Source organism: Numenius arquata, chromosome 10, assembly GCF_964106895.1.
Source record: "Numenius arquata chromosome 10, bNumArq3.hap1.1, whole genome shotgun sequence".
Lineage (NCBI taxonomy): Eukaryota > Metazoa > Chordata > Aves > Charadriiformes > Scolopacidae > Numenius > Numenius arquata.
In genome coordinates this window covers 41,308,718-41,325,818 of record NC_133585.1, presented here as the reverse complement: position 1 = coordinate 41,325,818, position 17,101 = coordinate 41,308,718, and the positions used below count along the sequence as shown (strand labels likewise).

The 17,101-nt window shown below is 44.5% G+C and overlaps 1 protein-coding gene across 1 annotated transcript; it reads left to right on the top strand.

Moving 5' to 3' along the window:
• Positions 1–270: 270 nt before the first annotated feature.
• PPEF2 (protein phosphatase with EF-hand domain 2) lies at positions 271–16,550 on the top strand. Its single transcript, XM_074154734.1, has 16 exons — positions 271–331; positions 4,039–4,166; positions 4,695–4,752; positions 5,912–6,087; positions 7,111–7,225; positions 8,548–8,594; positions 9,028–9,194; positions 9,279–9,315; positions 9,407–9,556; positions 10,323–10,658; positions 12,052–12,237; positions 12,925–13,067; positions 13,498–13,604; positions 14,705–14,868; positions 15,462–15,549; positions 16,154–16,550. Exons 1-16 carry the CDS (start codon positions 271–273, stop codon positions 16,330–16,332), a joined length of 2,142 nt encoding a protein of 713 aa, XP_074010835.1. The 3' UTR covers positions 16,333–16,550.
• Positions 16,551–17,101: the final 551 nt, after the last annotated feature.

The following is a 17,101-nucleotide window of genomic DNA, read 5'->3' as shown; positions in this document are numbered from 1 at the left end:
TGAAACAGTGAGACAGAAATCCTTATCTCAGATTGTCTAGAAGACAACAAAGTAGCTGAAAAAAACTGGTAGTGGAAGATGTACTTGGGCATAAGACAGGCCATCTGCTCCTTGATCTTAAGTGTTAATATATTTAATTATAGATTCTCAGCACTGTGGGACATGTCGCAGCTGTTTTGATTCTGACTGAATGGTCTTTCCTGCATCCTTCTCGTGATTGTGGTGATATTGGGCCAGTCTATAACATTCTAGGAGCATTGGTTGGACAACATGGGATCTGGTAGTTCTGTAAATGCCAACTACAAGTACTCCCTGCAGAAGTCTGAAAATGGTGAGTGATTCTTTAAAAAGTAATCTTTTTCTGCCTGCCCCTGCACGTGGTGTTGGGAGGTTGCAGTGGATGTGTTTCTTTTCTGAGTTACCTGGGCTTTTTGATAGTATTGAGGCAAGGTTACGTCTTTCAGTATCCCGTGACAAGGAGTCTCAGCTGTCAGGCAGAAGACTAACAGGCTTGAAAAAACAACAGTTATTTATACCAGGATTAGATTAAAATCAATCAAAACCTGACCAGAAACATCAGCAATTCTGTTAGTTCTAACATATGATGGATTAATCGATTGCTGGCTAATGCGTGTGTTGTCCTGTGCTGACAGCGAGATAGATGGTATCACCCTGCTGCTTCTGGTGGACTCTTGTTTTTAATGACTCTGTTAGTGGCACAGGGCTGATAAAGCAGAAGCATTAGCAAAGCCAAAATAACTCTGGTTCTAAAGAAGGTCAGATGGTGTGGCTAAGAAAAGCATAAAAGCAAAAAGTGTGCTTTTTTCTAATTATGCAATGTCATATGTTAGCGCAATGCTCTTAATCTCTGCTAATAATCTAGACTTTTTTATGGCTCTCAAAGCTGTAATGATTTATTTTTATGAAACCCTCCATATGATAGTAGCCATTTTCTGGGTGTGTGCCTAGGTCTGCTATGGAGCAAAGGGAGTTTATGAGTGAGACTTTACACGTAAGGAAGTGTGAAAAAGTAAGCAGATGACTTTGTTGTTTGAATCATTCAGTCATCAGTACTGGCAGAACAGCCGCGTGGTGCAAACTGTTTGCAAGCGCTTTGAAAGGAAAAAGTGATTGCATTTAGAAATGAAGAAAGCAGGGATACCATTGTGACTTGGCCTTTTTTGTTTGTAAATTTTCTTTGTTTGAAAAACTCCACCTTTTTTTTTTTTTTTTTTTTAAAATAAGTTAGACTTGACTGTTGCCTATAGCACCAGAGAACCATGGACTTTCCCAAAAAGTTCAGGGCTATTTTATGATAATGGCTTGTCTATAACAAAGTGTAACATAAAACTAGTTACTTATTTGAAACTCTGCATTAAATCTGATACCTCATCAACAGTTTCCCATGACAGTAAAACCTCTCGGCATCTCTTGCATCTGGTTCTCAAAATCCTTCAGATCTGCTGATCTGCAGATGTGCTGCCACTTAGGACTTCCCACCCAAGTATAACGTGCCAGGTGGTGTCCTGTCCCTTTTGTACAAGGCCCGGAGGCTGCTCCGTATGGAAAGTGTAGCCAGCAGAGCCCTGTTAAACCAGCCCTGCGCTTGAGTGAAGAAGGGGATGGGGAACTGAAAAGAGGATGCTGACTCCCTCCTGTAAGCTGATTTGTGAACTATACTGCTAGCATGAACAGGCATATTTTGGTTTGAGTGCTGTCACTTTGGCACGCTTTCAGTAGCTCGTGTCAGGGTGTATGATTCAGTTTACTGCTTGGGTCCTTGTAAAGGGTGGATAAATCTCTTTCTCTTCCTTTTTTATTATTTTTTTTTTCTAAATACAAACATTGCCAGATGAAACTCACCCAGGTAAGCTGGTAAATTAGAATACCTGGCTTTTTCAGTTGCAGAGTCAGGCTCTGTAAAAGTAGTGTAAAAACCCAATGCCTTGCCCGTCTGGAACTTAAAACACTGTGGCTGGTGGTATATATGCTCACTGTGTGCTTGATAACAAGTCTTTCATGGATTTTATTTTTCATGTTTCAAAGGATCTAGTTTTCATTGGTATACGTGGAGTCATAACTATGAATTTCTGCTTGGGATTCAGTTGAAATACATCTGACTCCTACTGCAGTAAATGGGCATTTATCCACTCCTAGGGGAATGCAAGATGTTTAGAAGTTGTTTATTTTAAGAGAGTGATTGTGACTGTGATTCTGGTTACATGCCAGACAAATTACTGTACAGGGAGTAAGGCAACTAGTTTTGGGTCTGTTACAAAGGAGGCTTGAAGAGGTAGCATCCCAAAATGCAGAGGAGTCCCAAAATGCAGAAAAAAAAAATCAGCCTCTCTTATTTTTTCATAGCCCAGCAGCTCAGTAAGCATTTTCTCAACAAGATTCAAGGCTCAGGCAAAAATACATGTTATTTTTGAATTAAGGCTACCCAAGTCTTACCTTCTTGCCCATGACTTCACCTTGACTGTGTTCCCCAGCTTCACAACAGCAATAGCTCTTTACTGTTTGTGCTCTGCAGCTCCTAGTGCTGTAACAGTAAAATAATTTAGAAGGATTATTATTTTCAATGCGTAAGCCATCAGGAGATCTTCTTTAGCTAAAGGTCAATGTTTCCTGCTGAAGTATATGGAGGGTGGTTTATGTCATATAATTAATGCAAGCTAATTGAATTAATGTGATCTCTTTGTCTCTTGCTAGCACTTAGCAGCCTTTGGGGTAGGGGTGGGGGATTTCCTTCTTTTAAATAAAATTTTCCCACCCCACACCCCTCCTTACTCTCCCTGTTTTGCTGAACGCAGCAGTGCTCTCTCATAAACCAGATGCCAAGGGAACACAAGCTTCTGCAGCAGGAGTAACTCGAACTCTGGGGTCTCCATTTGATTTTGGGGTCAGCCTGTATATAAAGTGGTCATCCCTCCCTTAGCTAAAGATGACACAGAGAAGCATTGTTAGAAAATGTTTTAAATGTAGGCCTCTAGGGTAGGGCTCCAGAAATGAACAGGAAGGCACACAGAGCATAATGAAAAGAGAGATGCCAAGTAGCAGAGCTGGTTGGGAAGGTGCTGTGAAGTAATCAGTTGGTCCAAATGGGGTCAAGACCAGCTAAGGAGGATGGAAGAGTTTCTAGAGGTACATAAAGTTCTGTGGCAGAACTTGAAGAAAACAGGAAACTGCACCAATGTACTTCATTTTAAATATGCACACTCCCCATGTGAAATAATCTTTTAATGAAAAATGCTGGAATTGGGGAAATGCAGAGGAATGGTTTTGTTTTAAAGATCAAGGGAAATAGCCATGATTTGGAGGGAAGAGCCCAGTGCCAGTGCTGGCTTTGGATTGAACCACAACCAGCCACCTGCAAATTCCTGGCATTTTGTTCCTTCTGTGTCATTACGTGGCCAAAGATCTGTCTCCCTCTTTTCACTGTGGTTGTTAATTTTGTCTTTATTTTATTACAAGGTAATGGTATGTTAACATTTATGCTAGAATAGATCACTTCTGAAGTTTATCTAGAACTGCAAAAGCTGTAGTATTTATTTGGCTTAGAGGAAGGTAGACAAACCCCATATTTTTAAGGCTCTGGGAGGGGACTTGGTGTCTCATTTTCCCCCAGCTACCTTGTCTGGCCTCAGAAAAATCTCTGGTTTCCTGAAGCCCCAGTACCTTGACTGTAAGACAGACATGAAAGTGATCAAGGTAGACAGAAAGGAAGGAAATTGCCTGTTAATACTGAAGAATGTTTTTGGATCTTTAAGCCTTAATAATTTGTTGTTAATGCTGGTGCTGAGGAGCCAGCAGTGACGGTTTATAATTGCTTCAGAGGTCTCTGGTCAGGCAGGGTCAGATCAGCCTCTTGTAATATGGTGAAAAGAAGTGGGTGTTTTGTTATCCTTAATATTTAGGCATCAAAACACGTTTCCTGAAGTCCCTCTTCAATTTTCAGGGTTGGGAAGGGAGCAGTGGCAGGGTACCTCAGCTGCAGCTGCAGCAGTTCAGCATGTTGGTTCTGGTTCTGTCCTCTAGCTTTCAAGGCAGCTGTCTTGATCCAGCGGTGGTATCGGCGCTATGTTGCTCGGCTGGAAATGCGTCGACGTTGCACCTGGAGAATTTTTCAGTCCATTGAGTATGCTTGTGAGCAGGATCAGATCAAGGTAAGGTGCCAAGGAAAACAGTACGTAAGAAAATACATAGAAGGGTGGTTTCTGTGCCACAGACTCACTTGTTTCTGGCTGGTAACGCTGTCAGTGCTTCAGTGGGCCAAGGACTGGGTTTCCTGCCCTTTTTTAGCCTATTGATTTCCTGCCTGCTTATGTCTGATGAAAACCCAGGTAATAAGTCATAAAAGAAAAGCATAAGGACCATTTAATACTGTTTTTTCTGAGTCTGAATACAATAGGCAAGCCTAGTTGGTTTGTTTAACTTTTATTAATATTCTCTTATACGGTTGCCTTGCTGTCAGGGAGGGAGAGGGAGGGCTTATAGGTGTAATTCTGTCTGTATGGCTGAAGGTAAAGCTACATTTTTGACTTCATCACACGATATTCAAAACTAGAATTGGTATAGTATGATTTGTTGTACATACCAGACAACATGAGAAGGGCACAGATAATACTTCCAGAAAGAAAATCACCTTAAGTTGCTACTCCGCAGAATTTCATTCCAAGTCTCTCTTCTTGCAGCTTCACAACTTCTTCAGTTACCTCATGGACCACTTCACGCCAAGCAGCAGTAAAGAGAGTAAGTTTCTATGCGCCTTTTGTAGATGTGGCACCAGCAGCTCAGGAGGCTGCACCCTGTATTGATTCATTGCCCAATGCTGGCCCTTCAGGATGGCAAAGGGGGCCAAGAGAGTCTAAACAGTGATGGCATCAGGAATTTGGATAGGGAGTGAATTGTCTGGAGACTGTCAGAGCTGTGCGAGGGATATTGGGCAATTCCTGCTCCTGAAGAGTTGGAAGGGGGAATAACAGTATGTTTCCTAGGAGTAGTAGTATTAGAAATGTGCCTTTTTTTCAGTGATCGCAGATAACCACAGCTTTGCACAGTCCATTTCTGAAGTGAGAGAATCCATCGTTAGGGAACTGTGCTCTAGGGTATCTACTTTATTTTTATTTAGTCTCTCACTTATAATTGGCGGGGGGAAGTGCTGTGGGAACCAGTAAATATCTTCCTGAATCTGCAGAGTATTATATGTTATTTCTTAGTGCTGGGAACTTGCTAATGAGCTTAGCTCTGAAATCTGATGGTAGTAAGTCAAAATTAACTATTTACTTTGCTGACCATAACCTGCTGAAGCCCTTGCTCCTTCCCTTCAAACTGCTACCCTTTTCCTCACAACTACCCCACATATTTTACAGCAAAGCTCTGTCAAGGAAGATTTTTTTTCAGTGTCTGTATAAAACAGGACAATAATGTCCCGTTCCTTGAGTTGGGCTCTGAGATATTAAAGCAATAAAAAAATTATGCATATTTATACACATTTTGTGCAACACTGAGAACGCAGGTGCAAGCTTAGAAAAAACAGCGGGGTGTAGGAGACAGTTCCTTATTATACAGTTTACTTTTGCATGTCAGTGAAAGTAAGATTACAATTAGTCATGGCAGCCAGTGTCCATCTGGCTCTATGAGAGTTTTGCAGAAACTAGTGTAGCTGCCAGCACTGCCTGACATAGCACATGGAAACTTGTCCCTGCAGCCTTTAGCCCACTGCAAGATCTGTAGTGATGTGAAACTAGGAGCTAGATGCCGCCACTGCCATTGCTCGTGAGCTCTAGCCTAACGAAACAGCTTTTCTTTAGCAAATTACTAGAATGGTGCATTGAGCCAAATTAACTTTTACTTGTCTCTTTCTCTTTTAAAAAAAAACCACATTCAAACCAACCAATCTTCCATCCAGGGGATTTTATCAGTCGCATGTTCATAAGTGGAGAAAGCTTCAAAGAGGCAGAGCTGGAAAAATACTGTGACTATGAATCCATGGAGGTGCCAGACTCCTACACTGGACCCCACCTCTCTTTCCCACTCCTTCCTGACCACGCAACTGCCTTGCTGGAGGCTTTCAAACAGAAACAAGTAAGGATCCCAAAAGGAATCACACTTTCCCTTTCTTGGTGCGGGGATGTAGAACAGAGAGTTTGTTTTTAGCCATCCTAACAAGCTAAGCTGATTGGAGTACAACGAGCTGGCAGGCTGTTATACAAAAGGGGATGGAAATGACGTGATATTTCCTCCTGCCATAGGAACTTTTTTCCTTTCTAAAAATGCAGTTCTGACAAAACTGAAAACTTTTCATAGGTCTGTGCCAATATTAACCTGAATTTAATTTAAAAAAGAAAAAACCCCACAACAGTACATGTTGAAACGTTCTGTCATTTTTTGCTGCAATTGCTCAATTTGAAAAAAAAGTATAGGATGGCCTAGATGGAAACAGCTGATTAAAATTATGTTTCATGCCATGCAACTTTGATTCATATTTAAAATGTGGGTTTTTGATGAGGAAGTCAAGTGCCAATTCACCAGCACTAACCAGACAAGTCCTCGTACAATTGCAGTGTTCTGCTGCCATCCCTCAGTCAAGGTGCTGAACTGCAAAACAGGCCAAAACCATCTGTTCTCCAAACAAAATGACTTTTAAAACAAAGGTCTCTAGTGTCTTGACTAAGATTAAATGCCTACACCCCAGCTTTGAGCAAATATATTTCTGTGGGACACATGGCAGCTCATGGCCTGGTTTAATGTGGAAAAGTCTAAGAAAGATCTAGAAGAGCAGCTTCTTACCTGTGATACCGGGCTGGAATTTCTGCTACTCTAGGAGGTGGTGTTGCCTAGTGGATATAGCCTTGACCACAGGGTGCTAGGGCTTTTGGGTTCTCTTGAGAGCCCTGCCAGTGCCAAGGCTGGGCTGCTTTGAGCGAGTCTCTCCTGTCCTGCTGTTGTACAGCATTTTCCTCATCTTGTTTGTAAGCCCATAGGTCAGCACTGAGTGTTGTCCCAGTGAGTTTCTCCCATCCAGGCTATCGTGGTGGGTCCTTGGGCCTTTGCAGCTCTCTGAGGTCACTGATTTCCTGCTTTAATCCCTTCGCTTTCTCCTAGTAGCAGCTCCACGCTCGCTATGTCTTAAACCTTCTGCATGAGACAAGGAAGCACCTCAAGCAGTTGCCAAACATCAGTCATGTCTCCACCTGCTATAGTGAGGAGGTCACTGTGTGCGGTAGGTCTGGATGGGAGGGCACCGCATGGTCTCTGGGGCAGAACGCTCATGTGGAAGCGATAGGAAAGATATAAAATGGTAGTGTGAGCATGATGCCTTCCTCTGTACTGAGTGTGGAACACAAACACAGTCCATACGCAAAATGTGTGTTGCACTGAGAAGCAGCTGGGCTGTCTAAAATATCCAGGTTTACCCTACAATGCTGTATTTGAGCTGCTACGAAGACTAGCCTGAAGACTGGAGGGAGCATGTCTGCATCATGGCTCTATTTCTGCTTGGTCTGGAACAAGATAGGGGTGTTGAGGGAAGGTGGTTTGTCTGTTTGTAGTCTGTCTGTGGCTTCCATGAGAGATTTTGGGATACATTATTAACAAACCCTGCTCCTAGATGGTAGCATTCAGCTTGCATAGCCTGCTGTAGCAGTGGTGCTGTCACAGCAATTATAAAAAAGCAAGGAGAGGAGGAGGCATGAACAGAAAATAAAAGAGTACGTATAAGGGAAGATGCAGGGTGGTAAAGATAGCTTGTGGCTCTTAAAATTGGTATATATTACTGCAAAGATTTAAAGAATTTTTCAACTTGATTCAAATTTGTCCCTGTTCTGTCACCCCAAACTTGGAGACGTTTCAGTAAACCACAGAAACTGCACCCAGTTGAGGACTGGCCTCAAAACCCAGTCATCTTCTGTCCTGTTCTGTGGCCTGGGATTATTTAAACAACCAAGTCCTGGAGCTGTTTTGGCTGTTTTCATTAGCAGCAGTGTATGCATTCAGATCCAGAATACTAACATGTCTTTGAGTCCTATCAAGTAAATTTGAAAGAGACAAAGCTTTTCACCACTATTTTCCTATTCTAGGACTGATGTTTAAACTTTGAGATATTCCTGAAAAATATATACTTAGCACAGACTTTTCATGCAGTCAGCTTCTGGGAAACGAATCTCTCTCTCCAGTAACACATTAAATGAGAATTTAATTTGATTACTATTTTGAATGCAAAGCTTTCTCCTGTGTAATGATCAAAGTCAGTTTCTTGTGCCATGTTGTGTCATTGTAAGACATAAATGAACAAAGCTTCTGAATCAGAGTCTTCAGAAGCTGGTGTACATTTTTTGCTGTCCTTCTCAGACTTCAGTTCAAGCCTTTACATCATGTCCTTTTCCTTCAGGCACATTGACTTGGTGCAAGGAAACTGATACCCTGAACTTCACAAAATATTTCAATGGTCATTAATTTATAGAGATACTTCATAAGAAGTTATTTATTGATGCCTTTTTAAGTTAAAGGTAAACATACTGTGACTTGTCTTTTTTTGCCTGTTAGGAGACTTGCACGGCCAGCTGGATGACTTGTTCCTCATATTTTATAAGGTAGGCACTGTATTTGGAGAGGGAGGCTGGCCAGACATTGTGAGAGGTACCGCGTGGGTCATGCTGAGAAGTGTTTGCAAAATTGGGCCCTTCACATGCAATTCTCCAGGTCAACTTGATCAGTTTTAAATGGTTTCACAAAGCAGCAGCTTATTCCCTTGTTGACTTTGAAATCTGATATATATGGACATTTGGGAAGTGCCAGTGGACATTTTTGTAAGTGCTGATACCATTGGCTACGCTTCCTGATTGCCAGCTTTCACTTTTCGATGCATTTGCCACTGGAAGCCTACAGGACAAAAATAAGAGTCAGGATCTACTGTATAAGGTAACCTGGGACAGGAGCGAGAGAAAGTGCAGCTGGGGAGGGGAGATATATGGAGCTCATGAGGAGGCCTCTCTTGTAACATCCACCTGTTCCTTGCTTTTACAGAATGGCCTTCCTTCCCCTTCCAAGTCCTACGTGTTCAACGGGGACTTCGTAGACAGAGGCAAACAGTCCCTCGAGATCCTCATCATCCTCTTTACCTTCCTCTTGATCTATCCAAAGGAGGTTCATCTCAACCGTGGGAACCATGAGGACCACATGGTCAATTTACGGTATGGCTTCTGGGCGGGGCTGATCGCAATGTCAAGGGGATTGCTGCAAAATCCCACTGAGCTTCCTTTCTTCTGTTCCTTTAGCTATGGTTTCACCAAGGAAGTAATGCAGAAATACAAGGTAGGCAGACGTTTGTGTCTCCTTTACTATGTGAGATGTGGACTTTGAAGACTTGATGCTTCATCTTTTCCCTTCTGACCTGTCCTCCTAGGTGCATGGGAAAAAAATCTTGAAGATGATTCAGAATGTTTTCTGCTGGCTGCCCCTGGCCACCCTGATTGATCAGAAAGTCCTCATTATACATGGGGGCATCTCTGACACCACTGACCTGGACATGCTTGAGAAAATACAAAGGAACAAAGTAGGTTTTATTTCCTAGATATTGCAAGAGACAACAGTGTTGCTGATTTGTGGTGAGGAGGTTTTTTCTACACATCAGCTTGGCTGTTGACAAGACAAATCAAATGGATGGTCTTCCTAGACAAATCGCATTTAGGTACAGGCTTGGAGTGGATCACTAGTTTAAGAGAGTGTATGCAGGGAAGAAGCATTCTTGGCTTCTGGAGGATGTATGGATCATAGCCAGGGTAATGGCATGAGTAAACAGATGTGCTGGTGCTGACTGTAAAAACACAGTGATGATGAGACTTTGTCCCACAGTTCCTTAGCCTATTTTTCTCCCTAGATTTCCAGAAGGATTTTGACGAGTCATGTAACTTGCCTCTGCCTCACCTCAAGCTGAGAAATACTACTTTCCTTCTCTAAATGTAATGACAAGCACTTGCATTAGTCATTAGCCCTTTCCTCATTCTGCTGCCTAGTTCCTGTTGCAGGTTAAATCCATGTACTCTACCTTTTGTGAAACATCTAGCAGCATAAAGGCAATGAAGAAGAGATAGATCTGTAGTCGGGATGGATGTGGGGCTCCAGCTATAAACTAGGAATGGCACATCTGAGAGGACAGCGCTAATAATCTCACACAATTAATCAGCATTTCATGGCACCAAAGGGAATTGAGGCTTGGCGGTTTGGGTCACTTGACAGTCTGCCAGGGGAAGATATTAGAACTGGAGATTTAGGTTTCCCAGCAGGGTGACCATCTCTCTTTTCTCTTCTATCCCTTTCAGTTTATTTCTGTATTAAGAGGAAAGAGAAGAAAGGAGTCGAATAGAAATGTGGAAATACAGGAAATAAATGGGGAGAGCAAAGCAGAGGCTGACCCAGCAGGGAATGAGGCAGCCCTCAGTTTATGTCCGCAGCCCCGGCCAACCCAGGCTCCCAGCATGGCCAACAAGCTGGAGTTCTCCAGATGGGTCCGGCAGACGGTGCAAGAGCAAATTGAGTGGTGCCGCCGGCTGGTGGATATCAGCGAGTCAGAGGAGGAGGAGCTCACCTATTCCAGCGTGGTCTCCTTGACAGATTTGGATGGGCCTTGCTGGACTCGCCAGGAGGAGTGGAAGCAGGTGAGTAGTCTAAGCAGAGCCCTGAGCTCAGTGGGCTGTGGGTGTGTCCTGCAGGTTTGTGCTGTTATGAGGAATCTCAGTATAAAATATGTGGGTCAGTGCACAGACCTTTCTGCAGAGAGATTTTTGCTGCTTTGTATAGTGGAGTTAAGGAGCAACTCAGTGTGGAAATGCCAGCGGGCAGGCTAATGTGGTTTGTGCTCTTTTGTACCTCCTGATCTGTTCCCCGAGACAGCCTGGCATTGATTATTCAATGGCGAGTGGTCAGGAAGGGCTGTACTCTGAGCATGTGATCTCTGCTGCTTGGGGATGTTTCGTTGGATACCTGCGCTACATCCAGCCCAGGCTGAGGCACAGTTCCCTAGGAACTGAAGAGCTGTGCACGAGAATCACACAGGAGAATGTAGGCTGTGCGCAGGACTGGTGCTAGCTGCTGTTCTGCTGGTGCCTTTCTCCTACCCTTGCAAGTCAGCCTCTTAACCGGGCTTTTGGCTTTCTGTGCTCAAGGCTCTGTCCCAGCCTTTGCCCCTAGTGCCACACTCATCTGTTGTTGTATACATAAAACTGCTGCTCAGGCATGGAGTGGGGCAACAGGTTTTCTTGAGTCACTTCAGGGGAGAGAAATAATAGAAATAGACTGTAGAGTTCAGTGTACATGGGGTATCTGAAGTCAGCTCTGTAGCTAATGAATGAGCACGTCATTTGCTGATGAGTGAGTTGTGATCTTCGGCACTAAGAACAGACTGCATTTGTGGTTTTAGCTGGGCTGCACTGCAAGTAGATTGCTGGGCAGGTCAGAGCCTGGGAACTTGGTTTGCTGTTTGTCTTAAACCACACTGTCTGTGCGCTCTGAAACCATCATTACTTACTTCACGTTGCATATGACATCCTGGCACTGCACACCTTATCAGCATAAAGCTGTATATTGAGGTCAGGGTTAAAGAGATTAAACTTTAATCCAAATAGTGGTTACTGAGTCAGTACTTACATTACTGGAGGCTGCAGAATGTCCTGGCTAGAGAGAAAAGGAGTTTAATACTAAGCCTGCTCATGGCCTTGGGATCTGTTGGGTGTTCCCGCCCTGGGACCTGCGTTTTGGGATGGAGGCAGCCTTCTAACAGGCCTGATTTATGGACATACCCAGGCACTTTGGATGTGCCTCTAGCTCCAGGCCAACAATATTGTCACCTCCATGGTGGACCAGGTCTGTGACAGTCCTATGGAGCAGTATGGTGGTTCAGCTGGGATGCCGGAAACAGATGCTTCCCTACCCTATGGTAATAGCAGCAGTCCAGGGAGGGATTCAGAGACAGAGCTGTGTTTGCTTAGTAAACTTTAATGGGTGATGTCTGCTGGGTACACTTTATTCAATGAACTTTTCCAATCCTTTCAGATTTTAGACATTCTCTGGAGTGACCCCATGCCTCAGGAGGGCTGCAGAGCAAATATGGTGCGAGGTGGTGGCTGCTACTTTGGGCCTGATGTGACAGGGAAGATCCTTGAGAAGTACAACTTGCAGTTCCTCATCCGCTCCCACGAGTGCAAGCAAGAGGGCTACGAGTTCTGTCACAACCGAAAGGTCAGTGAGACGGACAGTGTGGAGGATACTTGGGTTTTCATCCTGCCAGGGTGGGGTTGCTGTGGTGGCTTGTCTCAGCTCTGTATTTTTTCCAATGGGGCTTTGTTAAGTACACACAAAATTGTTGAACCGCCTTATTGGGAGTTAATGAAGTATGTTCCCAGCTGAGTTCTTAGGTCAGGACAGCCTGGAGCCACCTGCTCTGTTGGGGGCATCTGTTGTGCAGGCAAAGCGCGTCCTTGCGGGTGGTAACTGAGAAAAGATCTGAACCCATTTTTGCCATTGCCCCTACTTAATGCAGCTGTTTCTGAAGATGACGTGCTAAAGGGTGTTACTAAGCTGCTGCAGCAAACTTTTGCTCTCAGAAGATTCAGGGTCACTTCAGTGACTTGAACAGGGGCACTTTTGACTCTGCTCACTGCAGTGGAGAGTGGAAGTTTGTTGGGAGAGTACAGTGAAATCACAGAATGCCCAGTGTGTGGCCAGATCCAGAGACCAGTGCCGCCCTTCAGGAATTCACACCTGTAAGGCTTCTAGGCCAGCTGCCCCCTCTCTTTTCCTTTTTCACCTAACACATGGTGCTTTCACAGTCTGTTGACTCCAGATGGGATCAGTTGTGCTGTTGTTTTCACTGATGTGCATATATGTATGCATTGACTGTAAATGCCTCTCTCTTCTGGGGGTTAGGTGCTGACCATATTTTCAGCCTCAAACTACTATGAGATTGGCAGCAACAGGGGAGCCTACGTCAAGCTGGGACCGGACCTCGTCCCCCATTTTGTTCAGTACCAAGCGAACAAGACAGCCCATACTCTCACAATGACCCAAAGGCAAGGCTTTCCAGTTGCTCTGTATTCACCAAGGCAAAATACCAAAAGGGAAAACTTTGTGAGCTTTGAGAAAATTTAACTCTGGAGCTGAACTTTCACAGCTTGATTTACTAAATAAGAGCACTACAGACTGCTGATTTTCCAGCTGTTCTTTTCAATGTCAAGTTTTAACTTTTGACCCTTGCTGAGGTTTCCTTCTGCTTTGTTACTTCACAAATTGATTTAGTAACTCATCGCATCAGCTGCAGAGAACTCTGCTCTAGGCATGCAGCGCCTTGTCACGAGCACTGAGATGCAGCTGTAGCTGTGCAGAGCAGTTGTGCAAGGGTCTGGGCAATTCATGGACAGGCCAGAGGACTGGGAAGGTGCAGCTTCTCTTGCGCTTTGTGGTGAGTCTTTAATGTGCTTCTCTCTTTTCTGCATCCTCCAGAATCAGCAGAGTAGAGGAGTCAGCCTTTCGAGCCTTGCGGGAAAAGCTCTTTGCTCACACCTCAGCCCTCATCAGCGCGTTCAAGGCATATGATAAGGACAATACGGGTAAATCTGAGCTGATGGACACTCAGGTTAATTCCCTGGTAGGACAGGATTGAAGCAGCTAAGTTGACTGTGTCGCTGGTTGGGAGACTCCGCGCTGATAGCTGTCGGTGACTGTCACAGGGGGAGGCTGTGTCAGACCTTGACCCAGCGCTGGTCTCATTTGCTGTGTTCGGTGTCTCTGTTGGGAAACCCGTTAATGCCTCAGAGTGGCATTATAATGAGGGGGTGTCGGAGAAGCAAGAGGTGATTAGCCTGATGTGTAGCAATTTAGGCTTGGAGAATCCTTTGGAACAGGAGTACCGATGAAGCGTTGGAAAAGATGACCTGGAACATGTCTCTCATGTCAGTTGGGAAGGGCTTGATGGTCTCTAGAGCCCCTTCATCCCTGCTGCCTAAAATCACTTGGGAGAGGAAAGTAAGGGATGTCCTCTGTGGCAGCTCCCTCTGCCAAGCCTTAGGGAAGAAGCTGAGTTCATAATTTTCTGGCTGCCAGGAGCGCTCTGCTGGTGCAGTGACTAAAACGTGTTGCTGAGATCTGTCCATTTGTGGGCCAGGGGAGAAAAGGGACACAGTGGTTGGCAGAACTGCTTTCTTGTGGGTAGAAGTGGTTTCCTGCTTTCTGCCCTGGCAGCAAAATAGCTCACAAAAGTCTTGTTCAGCTGTTACAGCAGCTGCTACATTAGGGGCTTTTCCATGTTCCTGGGTCCCTGAGGAAGTACTAGTGCAGTTCTGTGGGCCACGTTCTGCAGGCTGACCGTGGCCATAGTTCACAAATTTATCATGAAATATTCAGAGTTAGCGTTTCCCGTTGTCCAGATGTTTGCAGCCCCATGGCCCTGATTTACTGCAATGACCAAAAGCTTGCTGAGGCTGGAGGGAGCAGTAAGAGCACTGCACTTGTTCCTGCAGTGGATGATGTCTATATGGCCATATAGGTTTTTTTCCGAAGTGCTCAAGTGTACCATGGAGAAACGGCACTGTTGCTGTCAGCAGTATGGTAGACTGGGTATGCATACAGCTCTAGGCTTTTGACTTTGCCTTCATGTGCTTTCAGCTGCCACTCTCTCAGAGGTCTCCATGGCTCTCCCTTTTCTTTACAGGAAGGATTACGCTGAGCAACTGGGCAACGGCAGTGGAGTCAGTCTTGCACCTGGGATTGCCCTGGCGAATGCTGAGACCACAACTGGTGCGCAGCACGGCAGACGGCATGCTGGAGTACAAGTCCTGGCTGGATGACTTGGCCATGGAGCAGCGGAGCCAAGAGGTGAGGACTCATCCCCTTCCACCAAATCATGATGCAAAGCAGCTCGTAAGACCCCCAGCACGTGGAACCAAGTATGGTACAAAAGGAGAGTAGATGGTTCTGGTTCCTGTACAACCCAAAATCACACTGAAGTCAATGGAAAAGCCTGCATGAATTCAAGTAGTCCAGCGGCGTTCAGTCCATTGCAGAAACAGATGATGCATGTGCACATGTGCAACCAATACCTAGAGGTAGTTTTGAATGCAGGCTTTTAAGTAGGAAAACTATATTCCTTTCTCTCAGTCACAGACTTAATTATAACCAGCAAAACCAACTCTGCAGTGGTTAAAAACATAGCCCAAATCATTGTCTTCTCTATTGGCCTGGAAAAGCCGTGTGGAAACAATGAGATGATGATGTGCTGTAACGCAGTGCTGCACAGAGCGTCCAGTCACCACAAACCTGTTAACATAAGTCACACACGATGCAAAATGCATTGCTGGCAAACTCTTGAGAGCAGTAAACATTTTTATTTATGGGAAGGTCTGCAGTAACTGCTAAGAGAAAGCACAGAGTGTCAGAAAGGGTAGGAGTGTGACCATGTTGTCTTTCAGCACATCCAGTCAAGCTTGCTGGAAGTCATTTATCGAAACAGATCCAACTTGGAGACCATATTCAGGATCATAGACAGAGATCATTCAGGTAAGCAGGTGTGTGGGAGGTGTCGGTTACTGCATTGTGTTCCATTCTACTTTTGCACTCCCTTTAGTATGTACAAAGGCATTTTTATTTAATGGTTTAAAGTCTGGGTCTTTCTTCTCCCTCAATTTGGGTTATTGCCGCCTTCTGAAATATCGTTGCAATTTTCCACAAAGACAATGCAGTCTAGGTAGAGAATTAATAACTATTTGTTCTGGAGGAGTTTAGCAGAACAAAAATTGAGACGAGAGCAATGACAATAATGTAGTGTACTTGGGATCTGCTTTCAAGCAGTCATCTCCACCAAACTACTTCTGGAAAGAGAAAATACAAGTCTTCGCCGCCTTTTGTTCTCCCAGATAATGTCTCTTTACTGCTTTAAGTTGTAATTTAGCCACTGTTCTGTATGCTAGGAAATTTAGTTGCAGCACATAAAATTCAGATGATGAGTGATTTCTTTCCTTACTTTACGGTGTGCAGGCAGCAGGGGTGGGATGAGAGATTGAACCTGTGCAGGGGTCCCTCCTTGCACGCTGAGAGGGGACGGACTGGCAGCAGTGCTTGTGGCGGCCTTGTGCTGAGGTGGCTATGCCTTCCTTCTCCACAGGTCTCATCTCATTTGAGGAATTCCACCAAACCTGGAAGCTGTTCAGCTCCCACATGAACATTGAACTCACAGATGATGGCATCAATGACTTAGTTCGCAGCATTGATTTCAATAAGGATGGAAACATCGACTTCAATGAGTTCCTAGAAGCCTTCCGCCTTGTTAAACAGTCACAGTAGCGAGAAGCTAGTGAGGGTTGCCATGTCCAATGCCTTGACTGTCTGCGAAGCCAGGGGGACCGCTTCCAACCTAATCACAGAGCGTGCCTGCAGATGCGAAGCAGGGAAAGGGAAGGCAGGTACCTGTAGCACTTGTTGGTTGAAAACAGTTACTGCCATAGCCAACAGCTGTGATCCGCTTGGGGAAGGTAACAGGTAAAATAAATAAGCTGCACTTCAGTTCTGACCGGTTTTAAAAAGGAGCTGCATTTGAAGTAGAAATTCTTCCTCAAAGGGAAGATACAACTTAGTTTATCTTGTCAATGCACGTGATGAAATGTTACAGGTCTATTCAAGTGTAGTAAAATGGAAGTAAAGGTATTTCTTGTAGGCAGTGTTGTAACCAGGCAGGAACTGCTAGAGCACAGCTTTCCATTTAATAAACAGTTTTTTCTAGATCATTGGTTCTGGGCTGTTCATGCCTTCTCCTGTTCGTCAACTCTGTTAGCAGATGTTTCAGTGATAGTACCTACTTCCCCTCTGTTGTCCTTCTGCTGTGATAAGTTTGTTGTTTGAAGCTACGAAATATGTGCAGCGGAGAAACATTTTGAAAAAAAAAAACCAACACCATCTCAAACACACAAAACTGTCTCTAGCAGGGAGGCTTTTTTAAGAAATCTATTGAGACCAGTTCTTTTTCAAAGGCCACAGTACTAGATCAAGTAGCCCGCTGCTAGAGTGACTACGCTGCACAGTCTGTTCAAAATATTTTCAAAGCAAGGTACAATTG

Coding starts and splice junctions, on each gene's coding strand:
- PPEF2 (XM_074154734.1), top strand. CDS start 271: ATGGGATCTGGTAGTTCTGTAAATGCCAACTACAAGTACTCCCTGCAG. Junction 12,238..12,924: donor AGTTCTGTCACAACCGAAAG/GTCAGTGAGACG, acceptor TCTGGGGGTTAG/GTGCTGACCATATTTTCAGC. Junction 13,068..13,497: donor ACTCTCACAATGACCCAAAG/GCAAGGCTTTCC, acceptor TGCATCCTCCAG/AATCAGCAGAGTAGAGGAGT.